Here is a 24,210-nt window from a genome sequence, read left to right as displayed (position 1 = left end):
GGGCACCTGATGCCAGTGCTTGCGATTGCGTTGCCGACTTTTTAAGAAATGGTACGCTCTTAACTTGAAGGACCCTAAGTCGAGCGCGAAAGAAAACTGCATTAGAAAACGCTCAGTTGTGGAACGACGGACGTCGAGGTGATACGGGTGGAATTTCGTATACAGCCTCGACGTCCAATGATGAAATAGCAGCATGTATTATTTATCAGTTTAATACGTACTCAGCTGAATCTATTAAACTGATAAAATGCTCAAAATACCGTCAGCAATGCCTAATAAAAATGAAATGGGCTGAATTTCCTCAAGGTAAAATGTTTTAATGCTACTAATTTTGGCATACGTATTTTTTTTGCAAGAAAAAAAAACAAGAAAGGTCAAACCTATATAATTTCCGAATGAATCAGTGACATAGAGGAAAATGTTATTGACGTAAACTAAACGTTAAACGTTACCTTGTATGATGTATTATGTATTTATAGTAAAATTTGTTGCAGGCATAAAATAAAAAGTTTATCTATGTTCCTTTGTTATAGCACTATACTTGTCAGCGTTTATTTTTATAGTAGTCTTTGTCTGAGCACTTGAGTATCATTATTATATAATTAATTAAAATTCAGTAAAAGTTGAGTGTGCTCCTTTTAAACCCTAACAAAATTTGGAAAATCAAACGAAAAAGTGCCCAACACAGGATCCAAATTAGTGTTAAATATTCATAGATTAACTCTTGGCCGTTGAATTAACAAAAGGTTAGTCAGTGCTTCAATCAAAAATCAAATTATCAGTTATTCATGTAGGTGACTTAATAATGACGTAACAAATTAATGCTCAAAAATTTTCATTTACTGCTACTCTCAGGGTAGAACGGAAACTTAAATCGCCAATTTTTTTTAACAAAATATTTGTAAACACTCAAACAATGCTCCTCATCACACTGAATATAAATATCGTGATTATTTTGTAAAAGACTTGAATATAAATATTGACTGCTTTCAGTCAATATTTATATTCATATTCAATACACGTTTTAGACGAATTCTATTAGATGAATGTACTAGTTGCTTACAGTAGACCCTCTACTGTAAAGATAAGCTATAATTTATTTGTTAATAAATAAAATTACAGTTGCGGCGAAACAAGATTATGAAACAGGAAACTTTCTAGGTCTGCTAAAGCAATGGTTAATCAGCCATTAGCTCCTTTTAATGTCAAAGTGCAAAGGCGATGAGAACTTAGCGAAACTGATCGTGGTTGGTAATACAGAAAGCAAAAGATCACGTAGCCGTTCACCAACCAGATGGACCGATCAAGTGAAAGACGCAATCGTCCTCAAAACTGTACATTGTGATAAGAGACGCTGGACAGAAGCCGATGGAAACAGATAGTCCGCTCCAGATGCTTCCTTGCTGATCACGATACTGAGCTGCAGTAGCACCTAGCACGTAGGAAGAGCATTCTGCTTAATACATATATAGTCCATTGTTACATGTTACATTTGCTGAACATTTGTTAGAGGACGCAATTTTATTTTTGGAACACGTAGGGGGGGTCAATACAAGCTTAACCTCAAGTTTGTGGGGTTGGCGTGCTTGTCCCTCGGCCGCCATCTTGGATAATAGGGTGCAAAAAACACGTAACGTAACTTTTTGAATTTTTGATTTATGATAAAAAGTTACATAGCCATAATTGTAGGCACAGCGATTTGCTACAAAATGTGTCTTCACAAATTTTATGTACGATGGATAGTTTATGAGATATAGCCAAAAACGTGTTTTTTGCACCCCATTTTCCAAGATGGCGGCTGAGGGACAAGCACGCCAACCCCACAAACTACATGTCCCATAAATAAAATTGCGTCCTCCAATAAATGTTCAGTTTGGCCCTCAAATTGTAACATTTCAAACTATTCTTATGTCTAAGGGCTTCCTCGCGATTATTTCTTTCGCTGTCAGTAATTAGTATAGGCAAGATGCGAATTATGACCTCGGTTGAGAAATGCACGCTCAGCTACTAAGTGTCTTACTTAAAATGCTAAATTGGTCTGACTAAACAAGTTTATTCTTAATAGAAATTAATATCTAGACTTCCCTATTGGTTATGTTACTGATATAACTGTGCCCTTGAGATATTTTTAGCTTTCCTTCCTTTAAATCTTATTCAGTTAAGGTTTTCCCATACTTCAATTATCCAAATCTTCAATATGCTGATGAATATTGAATAGTATTGTCTCGAAATGTTAAAGGAATTATTCTCGTAAACCTACAGCTAACTTAAATTATAAATAACAAAACATAATTAAATACTGAGTTGAGTTTCATTATCGGACGTCAAGGCAGAATAGAAAATACCATCCGTATCACCTCGACGTCCGTCGTTCCAAGCAGTTTTAAAAGCAGTTTTTGCCGCGCACCACCGCTATGTGGAACCAGCTGTCCACTGAAGAATTTCCGAACCAATGCTTAGGGTCCTTCAAGAAAAGAGCGTACCAATTCTTGAAAGGTCGGCAACGCACTTGCGAGCCTTCTGGCAATGTGAGTGTCCATATCACTTAACATCAGATGGGCCTCCTGCCCGTTTGCTTCCTATTTCATAAAAAAAACTAACTATGTAATACCTAATTCGGCTGTGTTGTGTGATGGTGTGAAAGTGAGGGTGTGTATGTAGCGTGTGCTCATGATGCAGGTTATTTGGCGCTATGGATATTCTTAATAATCCTTTAAAGCATATTTCACGATCACGATAGCTTAAACAAGTCGTATATGCGGGCAGCGCGATACAAAAGTGAGCTTTTGATAAATATGATGGAAATCCCTTATCTGCTTAATTAATTTTCTTCAGTCAAAATCCTGCCACTACTTAATTTTGAACAGGCGATACATACTGTAATTAGTCATAGATTTTCTCTCATATTCTTAAAAGTTCTCTTATATTTTCATGATGATGCGTAATAGTAGTTGGCCATAAGCCATTATCAGCTTCTGTTTTGACTAAACCCCTGGTATCAGTCAACACGACGAATGAATGTATCTGATGTGCTCTTTTGTTAGGAATACGTACGCCAATATGGAGATTTAAAGCGACACGCCTTTTCATTGTTAATGTTATTTGCCTCCAGTTACTAAGCTAAGCCGAACCGTGACGTCACATGACGTCATTCATATGTGGTTTTGAGCACATAATGATAGTATAATATAATCGGTGCAATAACACGTTCATCAGTTTTATAACACACGTTCAAGCGTGCGTAAGTCGGGCGCGCGTGACTTCTTTGCTAAATATCAAATGTGAATTATGTTATTGCGTGGTATTCCTATATTGACTCGAAAGTTGTATAGTCGTGTATCAAACGTTTAAATGCATATCAAAAAGTTGACTAGGGTAAGTGTTTAGTTTTTCAAATCAACTACAGTCAAACCTGGATAAGCGAGAGTTCAAGGGAGCACAATCTCATTCTCGCTTATAGAGGTTTCTCACTAACCCGAGTTTCTCGCTAATGCAGGTACATGTGTAGCGTTTCTCTCTTATAGAGGTAAGGAGGAGAAAGTACGAATGTAGTAAATATGTAATATGATAAAATTATGTGCATAATGTGCACAAAATATTATGTACATATATATTTTATTTAATTTAGAACTAATTTACACTTAAAAAAACCGTCAATTTCGTTTGGGTTTCTGTTTTTGTATTTTGAATGTTTATTTCTAACTGATAAATTTTGTCTAATATTGCTTGATCAACAACCGCCGCGCCGCGTTTTCAAAGTACTGATGGACCGTCTGACCAACGCATTTAAAGTACATAATATAAATAAATAAAGCCCGACTGTCGCTTATAGAGGTAAAGTTAAGTAGCAGTCTCACTTACGGAGGTGCATGAGTGAAAAACGACTCTCTCTTACAGAGGTTTCTGTTTCTCGCTAATAGAGGTTTTGGGAGCTTAAAATGACAGTTCCCGGTTATTAGTCTCACTTATAGAGTTTTCTCACTTATCCAGTTCTCACTTACCCAGGTTTGACTGTATATCATCTATCAACATTTATTACCGGCTTAAAAATAAAGAAATCAGTGGCGCTACAACCTTTTTAGGTCTGGGCCACTGATTTTCATGATCATCATCTAATAGGCAAGTAAGTGATCAGCATCTGTCTCCTCAAGTTCCCATAAGATCAGCTCCGGTTTCCTCAAGTTTTCCTTCACCGTTAAAAGCGCGCATAGAAAGAATGTTCATTGGTGCACAGCTGGGGATCGAACCTACGATCTCAAGGATGAGATTCGTATGCTGAAGTCACGAGGCCAACACTGCTCTAAAGAGTGATGGAGATTTTATTTCTTCTCATTCTACGCCCTGAGAAAACTAGCAGTAAATGTATTTAGAAGCATTTTACTTTCTAACCTATATTTATATTATTAATGATTTGGTTTGGTATTCTCTGATTTGTCTTAAAGTATGTTTTGGAGTTTAATATAAGTTTTTCGTTTAAATTTTAAATCCTCTCTCAAAGGCCAGCAATGTAAAATCTCTGTCCCACGGTCTGCGACGACTGCCCTTTTTCTATTCCCCGCCCCCCCTTTGCCTTCTTGAGTATAGGTAGAACTGTTCCTTAGCTAGATAAAGGTCTTTAAAGTAATAATCAACCTGTTTAGAGTAAGAATGCAGGTATGCAAGTTGTTCGTATAAAATGTATGAATTAATTTAATTTATATTGCGTATTAATTGTTCCAGTATTTACAATTTGAGTGGTTTTACATTTATCCTCATTATTGGCTTGATTCAAGGTTTCAGAGACATAATTTTGCCGTATATACGAGTACAATATAGAGATGGGCAAATCGTTTTGCTAATTCACACTCCCAGGCTCCGCTGTCAGCTCAATGACATGATATTGATAAATGACTATTGACATTTGGTTATATTTTTCGATCGTTTCTAAAAATTGATATTGCCTAAAAAAGTAAATTGTCAAAGATGAGCATAATATGTTAATATGCTGCGTACTAAATTATGATTTAAATTAAGAATTTAAAGTGATTTGTCACATTATTTATCACTTCCTATAATTCTTAGTGAATGTTTTTATCGTAGAACGCATCAAATTTCAAATTCAAGTTGATTAAACAGTTATATGCAGTATTATTAGTAATTTGACGTATTCCCGTTATATACTATATTTGATAGTTTTCCACTTAGGTTGCTTTAATTATTTTTTTAATTAATATTTCTGACGGTTCGTTGGGTACACCTATAGGTATTCTTATACAGTTTGTTTACACCAGTACCGAGGGAAGACCGTTACTTTAGTACTATTTGTAATTTTAGTTATACAATTTATTTACTATTATTTATTTATTAGAGTTACTACTAAGGGAGCGTTCAAGTATTACGTAACGAGTTTTTTCCTTTTGTAAAACGTTACGATGCGGGGCGGGGATTGAATAACGCGTTATTGTTACTATTATTTTCGACTTATACCACATAATAGTAACTAAAGAGTCACGAGGTGGTCACGAAATGTTACTTGTGTACTGAAAAACGTTACGGCGAGTTACATGGGGGGGGGGGGGGCCTCAATAATCTCCAAAAATTGCGTTACGTAATACTTGAACGCTCCCTAATGCGATAAAACTAAACACACCTACACCGATAATTATAATATATCTATTTAATACATTTAAATAGATATATACATAGATCCTATAACTAATAATATAGCAAGCAGTGAACTCAGCCAGTGTACAAACAAATAGGTCTACCTCGATAGAAATTATATTTATTATATGAATTGGTCGCGGAAGTGATGCTTTGCTAACCAAGTTTCAGTATGCGCGCGTTACTTCCAAAAGTTGAGACTTCCGCCTCAGGCTCTTGCTTGCAGGTTGTTCTTGCGTTGAAATTGTATAAATTACACTGTGTCTGTATGTGTTGTTGTATTATAATAAAGATACACATTCCATTTGTAGGTATTTTCGAACAGAAGTGTAGGTACGTTCCTTTGTTATTCTTAATTTTGTTTTATGTTGTCGCTGTATTAACACTGTATGTGCATTATTAAGGTAACATTAGGCTAGCTAGGGAGCCGTGGAGTTGAATTTACATGCGCTCCCATCAGTTGGACGTATAAATGTCAAAACTTTACTTGCCGGAAATTAAAAACAGTTGTAGAAATGACCCGATTCAACGATTTATGTTCGAATTCCAGTACATTTCCGGCCAAACTGTGTAGTCGCAACTAACATCCGGTTGTCTAAAGGCCCACACAATATTGGCAATCTTTGAATATGGAGCCAATCTCTACACAATATTAATAAAGCGAAGTGAGGTGGTAGTGTTAGGTATATAAGACTGGTAAATAATAACGTATAGCTGTTTAATCTTCTAATATATATAAAATTCTCGTGTCACAATGTTCGTTCCCATACCTACTCCCCCGAAACCACTTCACCAATTCTTATGAATTTTTTTATGCATATTCAGTAAGTCTGAGAATCGGACAACATCTAAATGTTAAGGGTGGTCGCATCCATAAATTTTTATTTTTTAGAAAAATGTTTTTTTTTATTATACGTCATACAAAAATATATACAACCTTCAATTGTCACCCGTCTACGATCAACCCCTATTTTTTATTATAGTAGATAATTATTTTTGTTGAACTAAAAAAATGTTTCCTAGAAGTATACATGGCAAAACGACGTTTGCCGGGTCAGCTAGTATGTTATATAATCATTCTTGATTAGCAATTAATAATAAAATTAAACATAACAAGTTTAATGAATTATTATATACTGTATCTATGATTAGGCATACGATACATTCATACATTTTATTATTCAGTTTTAAACACAACATTTAAATTAAATTCCTTGAATCTAAGGGCGTGTATAAAATGGGTTTGATTTAAACGTATGCTAATAACAGTTTTGACGTGATAACGTCTTTAAAATCGTTTTAGTCGGGTGACATGTTCAGAAACTTGTGTCACACCAAAACCTCACGAGCGCGATCGCAGGTATAACGAGAGAGAGACGGACCGATCTCCCGTCTCACCTCGAGCGCTGCCAGTCATTCCGTGAATGTATGAAGAAAAATGTATATCATAGTCGAATAAGTAAACTTGTCATTTTACACCTGAAATTTATCATCAAAAGTGTGAATAAAACGATAGATGTAATTTAAAATTTGAAAAAATTGTTATCTTCATTAATTCCTTACTTCCCAAAAACTTATATCACCAATAAGACGTTATCACGTAAACATCTCGATCGTAAACCTACTTTACAAACAACCAATATTTTTTTCGTGTTGTTTATTTTTATATTTGATATTTGTCCATAGAAGAGTGGCGGGCGCGGCACAATAATGGACGACGGGGGCAGCAATAAGCAGCGGCAAGCGACACGAGTCTTCAAGAAGAGTTCGCCTAATGGAAAGGTAAGTCTTTGAAGAAGAGAATACTGTCTACTTGAAGACAGTCTCTCGCTAACCACGATTGCCGAAAAGCACTCAAAACGTCGAGTTTTGTAAATTATAGTTTCCTGTTTGTATAAAAAGTAATCAAAAAACTTTTTTATATCTCCGCCTAGTTTAAAATTTATGCTGTTATTGAGGCGTGATAAATGAACACTTTAATGTCTGTATGTTTCTTGGAATGACCATAATTATATTTAATGAAGCATTAATTGTGTTGATTAGATATGTTGTATCGGTAGATGCAGTATGGTGATTAATGAATCAAGGTTGTTATCAACATATACACTATACAGTCATCTCTAGATAAAAATTTTTTTCCGGATCCTTGAAAAATATTCTAAAATTGAACAAAATCAATGTTAATTGGTAATTATTGTTATGTTATATTATGTTAATCGATAATTTGAAGTTGAAGGAACAGTATCTTCCCCGCTTTATATAATTTGAAGTGTTTATTATGCATAGACCTGTCAATTGTTTTTTGAAATTCATTTGACACTGTCAGACCGAAAAAAACTATCAAAAAAAGGAATACTGACTTCTTTTCGAAATAGAAAATTTGTGATTCTGTAATTAATTGTTAATACATTATATAGAAATAATAAATCATGAATTTTGATCAAACTCTGATTTACTAGAGTTACCCCCCTCGCTTGTCCAGAGCCGACTGTAATATTAACCAGAGTTTTTTCAGTATAAAATAGTCCTATAACAAATTAAACAAACATTAAACGTGACTTACATTCGATACAATAAAAATTCAAAGTATTGTGTTTATAAAATCAATAAATTTGTTGAGTTTGCGGAAATGGAAGTTTATTTTCCTTTAGACAATGCCTTTGAACACGGCTTATACGTCATGCAAATTTCTACCACGTGCTAGGTTTAATTAAAGTATTAAAACTTGTTGTAAGATACTTTTATTTACATATTAAATTTACCTTTGAATTATTACAATCTTTTAGACGTAGCTTATCCGAAAATATACACGAAAACATGTGGCGTTGCAACCTTTGGTTGGCCACAGATTTGTAATCTATTTTGTTAACTTTTTTTCTAATAGACAAGATGGCAAGAACACAAAAGGCTGTTCAGCCTAGATCAGCCTTATTTACCTGACATATGCCGTCAACTTTTTCAGTGTAAAGAACTTGCCGGTTTCCTCACAATAGTTTCCTTAAATGTTAAATGCACATCTGGTGTCCGAACCTACTACATCATCCAAGACTCGCACGCTAAAGCCAACAATGTTTTTTTGCACCTTGTACTACTGAATAATTGTAATCTTGTTACACAGGGGATCCCTAGTGTGGGGACTAGCGTTAGAACAATTTTGTCACAACCATATTTCTGTCATAAATAAAGTTTTATTATTTGCTATTATTAAAATACATTTCAAAGAAACACATAAAATACACTGTCATTTATCTTTTGAAGCCGGAAAAATAAGGCTTTATGAAATAAGAGGTTTTTCGAAGTCAGCTTAAATATTTAAGTTTGCACGTGTCAGTTAAAGGTAATGCTAACTTTAACTATGTAGTTACATAAACCTTTTTGAATTTAGTAGTAGTTTTGAAATAGTTTGATGGTTGGTTGGCTATAGGCCCTGCGTTCGATTCCTTACGTAATAGAAGGACTTGAGCCCCGCAGTTTCACTCGTGTTTGATCGTATCATGAGGCGGCAATATTATTATCCTACTAACTAGAATATTTATACAATATGTATATACAATTCTGGACATAGTTTGTGACTAAACACATTAGTACTGTATTTATCTTTGTATAGCAAAATAACGTTTGCTGGGTCTACAGACAATAAATATTAAATTGGTTAAATTTGGACCCTACTGGTTCTTACAACTTTCTAAGTTTAGCCCATTTAACCAAACACTCTTTGATAATAAAATTATGTATACAATAAGCAGCATATTGTCATAGTATAATAGCAATAATAATCACCAAAAAGGTGTAACCCAGTGTTTTTAACCTTTTTTATGCCAAAAGACCGTAGTCTTTCTAACACCCCACTATATAACATAAATATTTTTTTTAAGATCAAAAAATTTAATTTTTAAGAAACTTAAATGTTAGGTTTTAGAAATAAATTACTAGGAAATAGTTAACGAAACACAGTTAGTGAATTTTCAAAGCGTATAATAAAAAACTGAAATTCAAATTCCAAATAATTTTAAAACTTTTGAAAACTCCCCTTTAAAAATCAAATTGCCCCCCTATGGTGCGCGTGCCCTCGTATATACGTATATAATATATATATAATAACACTAAGATGTCTGGATGCACCTTTACCATATTTGCTTAACAATTTAGCTTTTAGTTTCGCTGTTTAAGTTCGTTAAGTGCTCGTGGTATAGCGATTTTATGTAAATATAATGTCGTGTCTTCACGGCTATCTTCGTGACTAAACATTATCGTAGGTTATTAGCTACGACTGTCACGCGAAATAACGATTAGATGACTTGTTACTGCCCATGGCTTTACAAGGAAGTGTCATCTCAATTTGCCACACAGGTAAACGGTATATTATAATAATAAACGGTACATTCTTATATAGAAAATATCAGATTATGAAGAAAATAATAAATTTAACTTGGACTTTAAACATAACGGTGGATAGAAGATATATAATCGTTAGCAGGAAGCGAATAGAGAAAGAAAGCCGTAGATAGAACTTCTGAAAAACACTGGAGGCTAACCGTGACGCTCCGAATGGTACTGAAGGAAGTTACGACAACAAGTTATAAAAAAAAATATAATTAATATAAATAAATACCTAAATTAAAAAAAATATATAATAATATGTAATATATATATTGATGGTAGTCATAAAATAATATATCTAGTAAGTATATTTTAATGAAGTATGTGCGTCAACTATTAATATTATATATTTAAATTGTATATTGCTAATAAATTCCAACACGGAAATAAACGAGCCATATTATAAAGAAAAATGTTCGTGTAATCGTTAAAAGCTATTTGAAATAATATAAATTAGAACTTCGAATCAAAGCTTAGAAAGTTGTTTACAAAAGCTTATTTAAAGCGTTCTGTGTCTAAGCTTCGGTCTCTGAAACTTAAGCACATTCAAGAAAGGTTTTTCATTTTATTTCAACAGCTCCTAAATGTTTATATGCGAATGTGAAATAAATATAACTGTTAAAATTCTTAATGTATGATTTGTTTTTAATAGTACATCATATATTTTAGTTTGCAATTAATTAAAAAGCCTTTAGCTATTATATACGTCTCAACGAACACGTAATTTTCACTCTGAAACATTTTATAAAATTATTCTCTTTTTACAATTTAAGTAGATTGTAGGGACCTTTTTCGCTTAGCTCTTATTAGAATTATTCTTTTCATCTAAATTAATGCAATAACATCCAACATTATTTTTTAGGCTGAAACACTTGTTATCTTTAAGTTTCCAAAAGGACTTAGGTTTTTATTTCGAAAACTGATTACTTTAAAAATGTACTCAGTTTAGTAATACTAATCTACTAACTTAAATTGCCAATTAAAATGTTTAATTAGATTACTGTCGCTTATAATGTTGAGTAACAATAGTGGAGAGTTATTAGTTTATACAAAGTAACATCCTTCAGCACGACGCAGCCAATATAAAAACGTCGTCACGTGCATCATCATGCGGCCTCTTCTGATGAGGTCTTCATTTTTTGGGTCCATCAGTTCTTTACCATGTGTAACTTTATTTTGATTACAAATCACAACTTTATTACTCACATACGTTTTGTCAAGAATGACTTCGATTTCCAAACGAGATTTAATTTTTTTAGCTTATGACTTATGATATACCGTTGTGTGAGGTTTATAATTTTAGCTTCATATGTAAGACTGTGTGTGTACAATTCTATAATTGGAAAAAAAAATGAAATTAAGTTCACTATTTTATTTTCAGATCACAGTATATTTAGGGAAAAGAGACTTCGTTGATCACATCACACATGTCGACCCAATTGGTAAGTAATGTTCAATATCTTCTACTCTAGGAAGTTAATATGAGAATTCAAAAAAATGTGTGCTAAGCACACTTCTGACCTCGTGATTCAAGCATGGGTTACACAAAAACGTTTTAAGTTCAAAGTTAAATTCTGTATTTAACTAAATGCCAAAGCCTAAACAATGATCTTGCTAATAGCTGGTTAGTTGTATTAGTAATTGATTATTTTTTATGAAAATTCCGTTGATATATAGAACTATCAATAAATACAAGGCAGTGTAGACATACAAAACCCTGTTTAAATTTTATCTGAGCAACCTTCGATGTAAGAGCAAATATAAGATAACAATTTCAAATATTTATTCGAAATATTTAGTTAGATCACATCACCTTGAGTACGAGTTGGTAGTAATATTAAACTCAGAATTTTCTGTACGTATTAAATAATAAAACCGTGCGACAAATTGTATTTTTGGCTCAGCTGAATATTATATTTTGATATTTATTTATTTTTTTATATTATATTATATTATATTATAATTTATTATATTATATTTATTTTTATATTTGATTTGAGTTACCTGCCTTAAGTGGGAGAAATCATTTGTTTTGCTGATTAAATGATGTCCCACATTTGTTTAAAAACTGTTGTTAAGACTGTTTGCATACAGTTTAGAATTTTTGACGTGATAACGTCTTTAAAATCGTTTTAGTCGGGTGACATGTTCAGAAACTTGTGTCACACCAAAACCTCACGAGCGCGATCGCAGGTATAACGAGAGAGAGACGGACCGATCTCCCGTCTCTCTCACTCTAGCGGCATACAAACGAATGGAGATTTGTATGAATGTATGTATGAAGAAAAATGTATATCATAGTCGAATAAGTAAACTTGTCATTTTACACCCGAAATTTATCATCAAAAGTGTGAATAAAACGATAGATGTAATTTAAAATTTGAAAAAATTGTTATCTTCATTAATTCCTTACTTCCCAAAAACTTATATCACCAATAAGACGTTATCACGTAAACATCTCGATCGTAAACCTACTTTACAAACAACCAATATTTTTATTTTTCTCTAGTAAAGTTTTGTTTTGATATGCTTTACACTAGCTTATTTGGGTATGATGAAGATCACATTTAAAATATATTTATACAGTTCTAATGTAGAGAATTAATATAATATACGAATAACACGTAAATTTTATATTAGACTTTACTAAAATTTTCGAACAAAGCGCAATAAAATTCGAATATTCGTTGTAATTAATGGAATTCCCACCTACACAGATCGTAGATTGACAAGTCGGCTTAATATTAAAATAGATTTCTATGAATTGCTATTAAGGGCAAAATATTTCTTCGAAGCGCTTTGTTTGAATAACCTTGGGTACTTAGTAAAAATAATTGAAGGTGTGGAACAAATTTTGTCTTCATTTTATTCATTTTATGAGGATTCTGTATAAACGAGTCGTGTGTGTAGAATAATACTATCTTTACATATTAAATATACATTGTCACCATATCTTGATATAAATCGATAGTTTGTTTGTGATTTCGAAAATCTAGTCTTTTTTCGTTTTAACAAACGTTTTCATATAAAACTCTACGCCCTCACCATCGTAAACCAGTCTCAGGTTATAACTAGGAATACAAAATTCCTTCATCTTCAGTCGCGCCGTTCATTTCTGAAGGTCGTGTTAGTAGCACGGCACAACTTCCTCTACTATCCCTGGTCTTCGGAAAGCCTCTTCGCCTGGGTGACGGTAATACCTGTAAGGGCCTTTACTTGATCGGTCCAGCGAGTAAGGAGGGTATCAGTCTCGAGGTCTGGTTCCCTCCACTCTGCCAGTCAAGATAAGGTTTTCCAAACTTTCTGGATCTACTGTCTGGAACTACAGCTTATATGTTCAAAAAAACTCAGCATGTAAAAGTATCGAAAGACGATTTTTTACCTGTAACCGTCTTAGTATGGACACTTTTGTTAACTTAGCTGTCCAAGAAACTTAAGAAAATTCCTGGGATGTGTTATTTCACACTTACTAACTCCGTTGGCTCTGCGATCCGAAAAGTCTTTTAGCCTCAAAAATTGGAAACTTCCAGCGCTCCATGTCCTGTGACACCTTCCACCAATTGCTGGCTTTAAGCTGCAGCAGGTCCTCCTCCACTGTCTTGATCCAGCGACATGTCATTTGTCACAAATTTTCCTGTGAAGTCGATTTTTCTTCATATCTTATTAAGTGTTCCGCCATAATTTTGATCATTGTACACTACATAATTACTTCCATATAATTCATTCAAGCTTTACGTGCATACTCGTATATATCTATTATTCATTCATATGTATTTTTAGTATGTAAGGATTGCTGTTATTCTTGCAATACGATAGTATTCAAGTCCTTTTGGCTGAACTAAAATAAATTAATACAAATTGTTATACGTAATTTCAGATGGAGTGGTCCTAATCGACCCTGAGTACGTGAAGGATAGGAAGGTGTTTGGTCACGTGCTGGCGGCGTTCCGGTACGGTAGGGAGGACCTTGACGTGCTAGGTCTCACCTTCAGGAAGGATCTTTACTTAGCTGCTGAACAGGTAATGCGATACTTATATAATATATATCTTATATATGGACTCCTAAACTAAGTTTTCAATGAAATTTGCCGTGTGCAGTTTGATCTAACTTAAAAGATAGGATAGCTTACATCTCAATTTATACGTGCAATATTATTTTATTGCAAAATATTTGTTTATTATTTGATAGTCACAATTCTAACAGATGGCGCTGTGTTGATAGTTACCGACGTTTCACATAAGCTACAATTTAATGGCATGACCACCAAAAAAGCATTCTGGTCTCCATGTCTGGTGTTCTCTTACCGTTTTCCTTGAATAGTTTACCACTATATAACAAAAACCTTAGTCATAGCAACGCTTGGCCGGTCTGCTAGTATATATATACTATGCACCTACTATCTTTTTGACGATTGTAGTTCGTGGTTCTATGAGCCGGAAATCTTGGGTCATATTTTATCTTAGCAAGTCTAAGTCTTCACTTGTCTAAAATTACCCAAAAGGGCTAAATGGGTCTGCCCCGCTATGAAGGGTACAGGATATTTATTTAGTTAAATATATTTGGGATGATATCCGATGTGTTTGTGTTATTAGAGGGTAGATAATTTCAAACAAACATATTTCAGATCTACCCACAGACGAACGTACAAAAGCGTCCATTAACGCGACTACAAGAACGTTTAGTACGCAAGCTGGGTCCGTCTGCACATCCCTTCTACTTCGAGCTACCTCCTCACTGTCCAGCCTCTGTGACTCTTCAACCAGCTCCTGGGGATACGGGCAAGCCATGTGGGGTAGATTATGAGTTGAAGGCTTTCGTCGCTGACTCACAGGATGATAAGCCACATAAAAGGTAATACCCGTTTTGAAGGACATTTTCCTCTTTTAACAAATGCGCTGTATATCAAGTTTCCACCATTGTAATAATATATATACTTAATAGTACTTGAAACTAGTCTTAAATTTGAGTAACGAGTTCTCTAAAGCTTGCTTAATTTAGGACAGCATATAGTCAGAATAGCGTTTATAAAAATAAAAAGTTTAGTGTCGATTTGTCTGATGATCCCGGTAAAAAAATCATATGTATTCATGTAGGCAATAAACTCTCCGTCACTCTTTTAAATCGCCGAAGTCATATTATACAATGTTTGTGTAAGCATCTACAACCATTACATAGTGCTCCTCAGACTGTTAATTATTGTAATTAAATAAAAAAAGATAACCAAACGTTTCCTTTAAATTAAACGTTTTTAACAAATTGATTTACGTTATTCCTTATTTGCTGAATAATAAAATCGAAATTTAAATGCAATCCATTTTATTCTTAATAGATTAACAATATTTCAGAAATTCAGTGCGGTTGGCAATTAGAAAGATAATGTATGCGCCGAGTAAGCAAGGAGAGCAGCCGTCCGTCGAGGTTTCTAAGGAATTTATGATGAGCCCGAACAAAATGTACCTAGAAGCTTCATTAGACAAGGTAAATCAATTACTGAGCCTGCCTAATCCAATTTCGTTTGGGCTCTGTGGACTAAATGTGTCCGAGAATCGTCCAACATAGGAGAATACAGTTTGGATGTATGATTTGACTTATTCAAGATCCTTCTGGGTGGGATTGCCGGTGGTGGGAGTGATTGTGAAACTTCATAGCAAAAAATCCTTGGTAAATCTTGAGGCTATTAGTGTTAGATATGATTCCATCACTAAATCGTTTAAGGGAGTGACCGTAATTCGTTCAAGTATTACGGTCCCGCAAGTTTTGGAGATTATTGCCGCGGCCCCCCCCCCCCCATGTAACGCGTAACGATCTTCTGTACCCAAGTACAGTACTATACCTAAGTATCTATCCCGATTATGTGGTGCAAAGTACTGGAAAACCGAAATTAGTATTAACAATAAGGCATAATTCAATTCCCGCCCGCATCGTAACGTTTTACACAAGGACCCCCCACCCAAATTCGTTACGTAATACCAATGACTTATTTTAGCTTTTCTTCAGTTTATTTAATATATTCTTAAATTCCAGGAGTTATATCACCACGGCGAGAATATAGCAGTGAACGTGCACATAGCGAACAACTCGAATCGATCGGTGAAACGGATCAAGGTGTCTGTGCGTCAGTTTGCGGACATTTGTCTTTTCTCCACTGCGCAGTATAAGTGCACTGTGGCTGAAGCCGAGAGCGAGTGAGTTTTTCATTATTTCTATACAAATTCTTGAAGGAGTCTAATTAGTATTCTTATATTATCTGTATAGTCCAACAGTCCAGTTCCGTTTAAACAGAAAAACAAATTTCTTTATATATTTACAGAAAACAACCAAACAATGATACTTAGGGTCTGTTTTACAATGTACGGATACGTTCCAAATTAGCTATTTATTACTTATTGGTAGGATAAACACTATTGTTGCGTTTCACGACTGTCAGATAGCGCTATTCGTCACATAAAGTCCATCATAAGTTATGAGTCCGATGAATGTCAAATAGCACAATTTATCTTCCAAATAATTTATGTGTTGCATAGCTATTTGGTACTTTATCCATATATTGTGAAACACCCTTAGAATGACAAGATTTTATCATTAGTGTTCTCTTCAGTTATTTCAAACTGGTACATGTACTGGCCCGTATACTAGAACGTCAATCAAACTTAAATCTAGTTTCAAGAGCTGTCGAACTATTTATACTGTGTGTAGTTTGACATATTTGACAGCGCTTTCTAGTTTGTGTTGTTAAATATCCTGTATAGATTGAAAATTAACCAAATATTGACATTTGACTACAAAAGCTATTATTTTTAATTTATAAAAAGTTTTTTGTGTAGGCAACACAAGACGCGCATAGAATTTCCATTAAATGGACTTTTCCGTAGGAATAAGAAATTTAAATCTGTGTAAGTAAGATAGTGAGAGTGTTCCTGAACTAATTGTTTTTCATTGTTTGGACTTAAATATATGAATAACAGCATCCGATTTTAACTTTTAAATAAGTTTTGTTTCTCATTGATTATATAATTATTTGCCTGTTTTATCTTTTTTGCGTGGTTGGAGAGCGTTCAAGTATTACGTCACGCAATTTTTGGAGATTATTGACCCCCTCCCCATGTAACGCGCTGTAACGTTTTTCTGTACCCAAGTATAGTAAAACGTTTCGTGACCATCTAGTGACTCTTTCTACCTAAAAGTTACCATTATGTCGTGTAAAGTACTGGAAGTCGAAAATAATATTAACAATAAGGCGTAATTCAATCCCCGCCCCATATAGTAACGTTTTACAAAAGGACCCCCCCCCAAAATTCGTAACGTAATACAGTCTGAAATCAATCTATTTGGGAAATTTCTAGAACTCAGACATCTTCAAGTTACTTTAGTTCATTGGTTTTTAACGAATTGATAAATCAAATTAAGGCAACATTGGTTAATTAAAAAATATACAAAACTTTGAAGACGGCCTACATAATGAACACCTGGTAAAAAGCGTACGCCTCTGAACCCAAAAGTCGTGCGTTCGATTCATGTCTGTGCACAAATGGACTTTCTACGTGCGCATGTAACACTCGCTCGTACGGTGAAGGTAAACATCGTGAGGATATGTCAGACACAGAACGTTGATCACCTACTATTCTGTTAGGAACAAAATGATCACGAATTACTAACTTAAGGCAATTTCTGCCGCGCACCACCACTATGTGGAACCAGCTGGCCACTGAAGTATTTCCGAATTCGACTTAGGGTCCTTCAAGAAAAGAGCGTACCAATTCTTAAAAGGCCGGCAGAGCGCTAGCGAGCCTTCTGGCAGTGCGAGTGTACGGCGAGTGGGCGGCGGTATCACTTAACATCAGATGAGCCTCCTGCCCGTCTGCCTCCTGTAGCATAAAAAAACGAAAGATATACAGACATACCAAGACCAAGAGTTTTGAAAGAAATGGTCAGAAAGTTTAATGTATATTTTTTAGTTTATGAGGGTAGTTTTCAGTAACGTGTTTTCAGAGAGGGCTGTCCAGTGGGACCAGGGTTTACGCTGAGCAAGGTCTTCACGTTGACTCCACTCCTGGCAAATAACAAGGATAAATGGGGTCTAGCGCTTGATGGACAGTTGAAGCACGAGGACACTAACCTTGCTTCCAGTACGCTGTAAGTCTATAAGAACTGTATATTATTTCGAAATTATCTTTCAGAATGATCTCAATTGGGTTTTAATTTTTGATATTTTGTTTAAATTGTATTGCATGTCAATAAAATTATCGTTGTTTCTTTCCAAAAGTTTCAACGAATGAGCAAATAAACCATTTGATAGAAAAAAGAAATTAATTTTTGTCGGAAGAAAAACTAAAAAAAAATTTGTCTTACAATCGATTTTTAAAACTCGTCGTTACAATGTGTGTGTGTGGGGTAACACAGATTTCTTTAGAACAGATATTGTTTATTACGTTTAGAACAGTTTATTAGAGTTACTATACACAATCGAAATTGTAAAAGGTTCAGGCAAGGCAATTGTTCAGTTCCATATTCAAAAAAATAAATAATGATGCAATTATACGCTCTGCGTGAAGCTATTTATGAAAAAAAAATATGCGATTACAAGTGACATTATTGTTTTACAGAATAGCGGATCCCGCACAACGCGAAAATCTCGGTATTATTGTACAGTACAAAGTAAAAGTTAAACTCTGCTTGGGGCCACTTGGAGGGTAAGGGTTTTTAAATATCCAAATGTATTTACAATTTTTTTTACTATTAGGAGTAATGTGACCTCATTTTTTACTTCAGGGACCTTAGCGCAGAGCTACCCTTCATCCTGATGCATCCGAAGCCCGATGAGGAGCCTCCCCGTTTACTTCCAGATCCCACTCCGGCTGATCATGATCTTATTCAGCTTGACCCTCAACCGTGAGTAGCATTATTTTTTCTTTATTTTTAAACAATTATTTTTTTAGCATGACAACACATATTTTTCAAGCAACAATACACCTAGATAATAATTATAAAATGTATTGGAATAGTAAAGTCTTTATTCTCAAAGAGGGTATGGGGTCAATTTATGTAATTCTCAATTGCTTCTTTAAATGAATTGGTTATATAGATATGTTTATATTTTACTATTAATCCGTTAAGTAAAGAGTGTACTGTCAGCTGTCATACTGACATACCGTTTATTTACAAATGTATTTAAATGAAATGTTTTATAAGTAGAAATGAAAACGGCCAAGATCAAGACGACGATATAATTTTCGAAGACTTCGCTCGACTCAGGCTGAAAGGGGCAGACGCCGATGCCTGAACCTTATACTAACTTTGCTCTCTTGTCTACATTATTTTACTTATTTCACGCACAACTTAAATGTTGTATTAATCCCCTTACTTATAAATTCTCTGTTATATTGTTTAAAATCTGTTTAAAACTCATTTTCTTATAAGTAAAGGGATATGATGCATTACTACTCTGTGTATTTAGTCTATGACATTATTGAATTCTCGGTGAATGTAATGACTTTATCGCTTTGTCTTTAAGTATTTTATAATGCATAATCATTTAGTGTAGTCAATTGACTTGGTTATAGATATAAATTTGGTGTTTGAATGTAAACAGATAAAATATTATACAAAAATATGTTATCTGTGCTATGCCTAAAATATAAAAATGTGTTTATGAATATTTTATTACCTACGTGAAATTTTACGCACTTTTTGTGGTTTTATCGTTGGAGTTAAAATAATGTGGTAAGGGAGCATTTTGTATAAATCAAGCAAAAGCTGTACAGTGTAAAGTCACAATATTTTAATATGAAGATTTATTTTTAACGGGGTGGATATTAAATTACCAAAAATATTTTAATTCCGCACATAGGTATTATAATTTAGCTTTATAACGAGTACAATTTTATTTGTTAATTTTAAATATTGGCCATTGTTTTTATATAGTTGTAGTAATGTTTTGGTAATGTGCATTTAATAGATTAAATTTACCTCAATATTTACTTTATGTATAGTTAATGTGTTATGAACAAAATGGTTATTCACGCTCAAAATCTCGTTTAGAAACTAAATCACGCCACAGTTATAGTATTTTAAATTTTTTTTTACCACAAAGAGACAAACCAATCATAGTTATTTAGAAAAAGTAAACTCAATTTCTATTACTTGTCATCATTATGAATCTATATCATACGAGAGAATGATTTTGATGAAACTTGGATTGTTCCTAAGTTGCAATGCTTTCAAACCACGGATCTTCTTGATATGTACTTCCAGCCAATATGACGTTCCAATATGACATTTTCAGTAAAAATAATCTTTTTAAACACAGCTTTCGTCTCTTTCTATATGTGGTTATATGGTGAAAACCGCGATCACAGCTTATTTAAAATAGTGAAATAAGATTGATTTAGTTTGTAAATAAGAAGTAAGAATACATAAGTATTCATTGTGTCAGGTGAAATCGCAACTTAAAAAAACCGTTCAAAAATCGCAACGAAACGAGTCTTGTACTGTACAGTCACAAATTAATCAGTTTAATTTCGATCATTTTTCAGCATTAAAATAAGTGCACAAATTTAAATCATCTTTTAATTGTGTTGTTACCTTTGTAGTCAATTACATTTGCAATGGATGAAATCAAAAGCAGTTGATTTATGCACTTTGGATTTTAGATAAACGTTTTTATATTTAATTCTCGTGCAAACTACAAATTTGATATAACAATACACGAAAGTTAAATGTAAAATTTTATTCTTTATGGCAACACCACGTCGGGGAATTGCCAGAAGAAAAATTGTCGATTTCCTTTTCTGTAGTAATAATAATAATTTATACTTAATGATAGTTAAAAATAGTTAAATGTGAATTGAACTTATGATGTAAGTGATAAAGAAACATATTATTGTCAGTATATTGGTATAATGAATGTCGTAAAGATATACGCATTAGTTACGATTATCTTGTTGCTCTGAAGTTGGTACTTTGAAGGAGTCAATTTAAATTTGTATGTGTTTAAAATATTTATGAATGTTGGAGATAAAAACAGTGTGAAGTATCGCACTTAGTGTTTCTGTGAAACATATTACATGCAGTCATACAAGGATTTTTTGGCAGTGAAGGCATTGGTTATGCAAGGTATTACGATTTAAAAATAAACCTTTTTCTTTGGAAATAGGGATTTTATTAGCAAGAACGGGACAGACCACATGCCAAAATAAATTTGTAGCACTGCACTGCTGACATTTTAGTCTTAATTGTCATGTTAATGTGCCGCTAACTTCAGAGTATAATATTTTAAGACTCTGTTATCAGATCGGAACTATTGGGTGTTGTGCAACAAGAAACATTTAAATTATATTTATATATCAGAGGCTTTTAACATTTGATTTTATAAATGTACAGTTAATAAAGATTTATTTAAATTTTCACTTTCATAACATGTATTTGAATTATTATATAACTGCAGTTAATGTCTTGCATTGGCAATGTACAAAATATTATATTACTATGTAGCTAAGGATATTATACATTATACCTATTAATATAATATTTACTTACGTTAAAAGTGTATTTCGCAACAATGCAAAACAATGTTGTTGGATTGAACTAAAATACCTTATAATTTTTCATCGAAAACTTTTTGATGTACCTTTTTTTCAATTATCAATAAAATATATTAACAATTATGTATAAAATTGTTTTATTTCTTTACACTTTAAAAATTTGGACATTGTTAGTTTTTATAAAAACAATATAGAAACCTTTACTTTGGAATAATATGTTCTGACTCAAACTTCTAAAATGTAAGATATCCATTCCGATTACCACGATATATATATTTATTTATTTAGTCTTAAATCGCTATAATCTTAAAAATTTCAGTAGTGCAGAGTTGACAAAACTAAGAATTAAGTAATATATTTAGTGCAGCTGCTATCCCATAACAAATAAAAATTGTCATGATCTACATACCGCACCACAGACTAAAAATAAATACGATAGGTCAGCTTTCTGCTATATTATATGCAGGGCTGCCAGATTGTAAAATTGGATACAAATTATAACTAATCGGAGCATAAATAATGTTTTGTGTATCGCCTGCTTGGTATAAATGGATATACATAAAGATCCAATCTCATTTCACGCTCGATAGCGGCATATAAATCCGTAAGCACATAGCCGCCGTTTGCAATAAGGACTCAATAAAAGGAGTGATATGTCTATTAGATATAAGGTCAAAGGTGACATAGATTCAGAGACCCCGTACATGTGCGAACTACCAATATACCTATTTAATCACAAAAAAGCAATCATTTTATGTTTCAAGATAAATACTGTCAAACTGTAAAGACGTAACCGTATTGGCAACAGAACAAAAAAGGTAATATAGCACTGCTGGGAACTCAAATCCAAACATATAGACCACAAGCCCATGAACAAAAAATACCTGTGAAATGACCCAACCTGAATTACGCTTACAAGGCTGTTACTATATCTGAAAATAGCTCTGAGCACTATGCCGTCATTTCTGAGCGGTACATGTGAGTACGTGAGTAAATGGACTTTCTCAGGTACAATGGGGGAATTTCGACTAATTATTAATGTACGGCTTTGTTATAAGTGTATAGATGATTAAAAATAAATGTCGAAAAACCTAGTGCCGTACAAAAGTGATGGTGCCGGAAGTCGGTGCAAATTTTTAATTCGACGACAGTTGCAGAAGCAATATAGGTCATTTATTACTGTACGGCATTTGTGTGATTCCTTTTGGACACATATACAGATACTTTACCCGTAAACGCCGTACATATTCCCAGCGGAGCGGTCGAAAGCCAAGGGTCGCAAGTCGCAACATATGTCTGATTAGCATATAGGTGATGATGATATGAAACAACATAAAATTAAATGATCTTGAGAGTACTTCACAAATAGATAACATTTTCCAGCATGCCGTACATTTTTTGTGGAACACATAGGTGTATGGGGTAAATTACTTTCCTCAGAAAAGAGTCATTTTTCGGTGACTTTTATCTGTACGGCAATAACACAGGTTATTAATACTTTAGACAATCTTCAATAAAAGATAAATGCCGTACACTTTCGATAGTCCGCTACCACCGCCTACCAATACAGGGCGTCCCAAAGTTATGGGAAATGAAGGGAAAGTACCTTAAATATCGTAGATAGGGTATTTTACTAAAAGAAGACTTTATGTTATTTTTAAAAGTTATTAATTCTGCATTCAAAGATTTTTTTAAAATTACTTGTCTCGTCTGGGAATCGAACCGACTTAAATGTAAAAAAAAACACCCCTACTTTTATGATGCCAATCGAAAGAATGGCCAAAAACTAATAACTCTTCTTAAGTAACATAGTATTTTAAAAGAAAGTAACAGCGTGAATATATCTTTTTAATCAAATTAAAAACATTATCTATCGTATTCGGCCTAAAAAAATCCCCTACGAGTCTGTTACTTTAGAAAAGTTATTAGGTTTTGGCCATTCTTTCGATTGGCATCATAAAAGTAGGGGTGTTTTTTTTTTAATTTAAGCCGGTTCGATTTCCAGACGAGGCAAGTAGTTTTTAAAAAATCTTTGAATGCAGAATTACTAATTTTTAAAAATAACATAAAGTCTTCTTTTAGTAAAATACCCTATCTGCGATATTTAAGGTACTTTCCCTTCATGTCTCATAACTTTGGGACGCCCTGTATTATATTTTTATTTTTGTCAAAAATATTTTTCCTTTACCTCTCTCTGCTGGTACGATAAGGCTGTAAATATACTTTACAGCCTTATGGTAGTATACTCAGATATGTACAGTTATTAATGACCTTAAGGGACACCTCAAACGTCGTCGAAGTTTTTATCAGCTGTAAAGAATAATCTGGAGTAAAATGTACGGCATCTGGTTTTTTTTGTTTATTTAGATTTGTTACATATAAAATAACAATAATCTTTGAAAATATTACTCCCCATATTACTCTAGGAGCATTTGAAAAGTCATCTAAAATTCGGAAATTTCATATATTTTTTATCATAATATTTTTATTTGTTACCATTTATAATGAACGGCTATAATGTACAACGGTAATATTTAGTAACATTATGTAAAAAAACAAGTTGCCGTACATTATTCTCTGATCTTACAGCAGTAAGAACTTAGTAAATCCTGAAATTTCGATAAATATTTAATTACACAAATATTA

General features: G+C 33.5%; 1 protein-coding gene across 3 annotated transcripts in view; it reads left to right on the top strand.

Annotated features, from left to right (window-relative positions):
• Positions 1-21,691, top strand: part of LOC125059958 (beta-arrestin-1) — a 90,521-nt gene extending 68,830 nt beyond the window's left edge. Inside the window, exons 1-12 of one of the 3 annotated variants that reach the window (XM_047664675.1) lie at positions 3,231-3,375; positions 7,330-7,425; positions 11,405-11,465; positions 13,901-14,043; positions 14,649-14,875; positions 15,370-15,502; positions 16,049-16,209; positions 16,849-16,917; positions 18,014-18,157; positions 18,628-18,714; positions 18,794-18,913; positions 19,217-21,691. In XM_047664675.1, the coding sequence (XP_047520631.1) occupies positions 3,352-3,375; positions 7,330-7,425; positions 11,405-11,465; positions 13,901-14,043; positions 14,649-14,875; positions 15,370-15,502; positions 16,049-16,209; positions 16,849-16,917; positions 18,014-18,157; positions 18,628-18,714; positions 18,794-18,913; positions 19,217-19,304 (1,353 nt within the window). In that variant the 5' untranslated portion in view covers positions 3,231-3,351 and the 3' untranslated portion in view covers positions 19,305-21,691. Of the gene's footprint in view, positions 1-3,230; positions 3,376-7,329; positions 7,426-11,404; positions 11,466-13,900; positions 14,044-14,648; positions 14,876-15,369; positions 15,503-16,048; positions 16,210-16,848; positions 16,918-18,013; positions 18,158-18,627; positions 18,715-18,793; positions 18,914-19,216 lie in introns of those variants that run through there. The other 2 variants (XM_047664676.1, XM_047664677.1) reach the window with 2 other exon arrangements.
• The last annotated feature ends 2,519 nt before the right edge of the window (positions 21,692-24,210 follow it).

Source organism: Pieris napi, chromosome 20, assembly GCF_905475465.1.
Source record: "Pieris napi chromosome 20, ilPieNapi1.2, whole genome shotgun sequence".
NCBI lineage: Eukaryota > Metazoa > Arthropoda > Insecta > Lepidoptera > Pieridae > Pieris > Pieris napi.
This window is presented reverse-complemented; position numbering and strand designations above follow the sequence as displayed.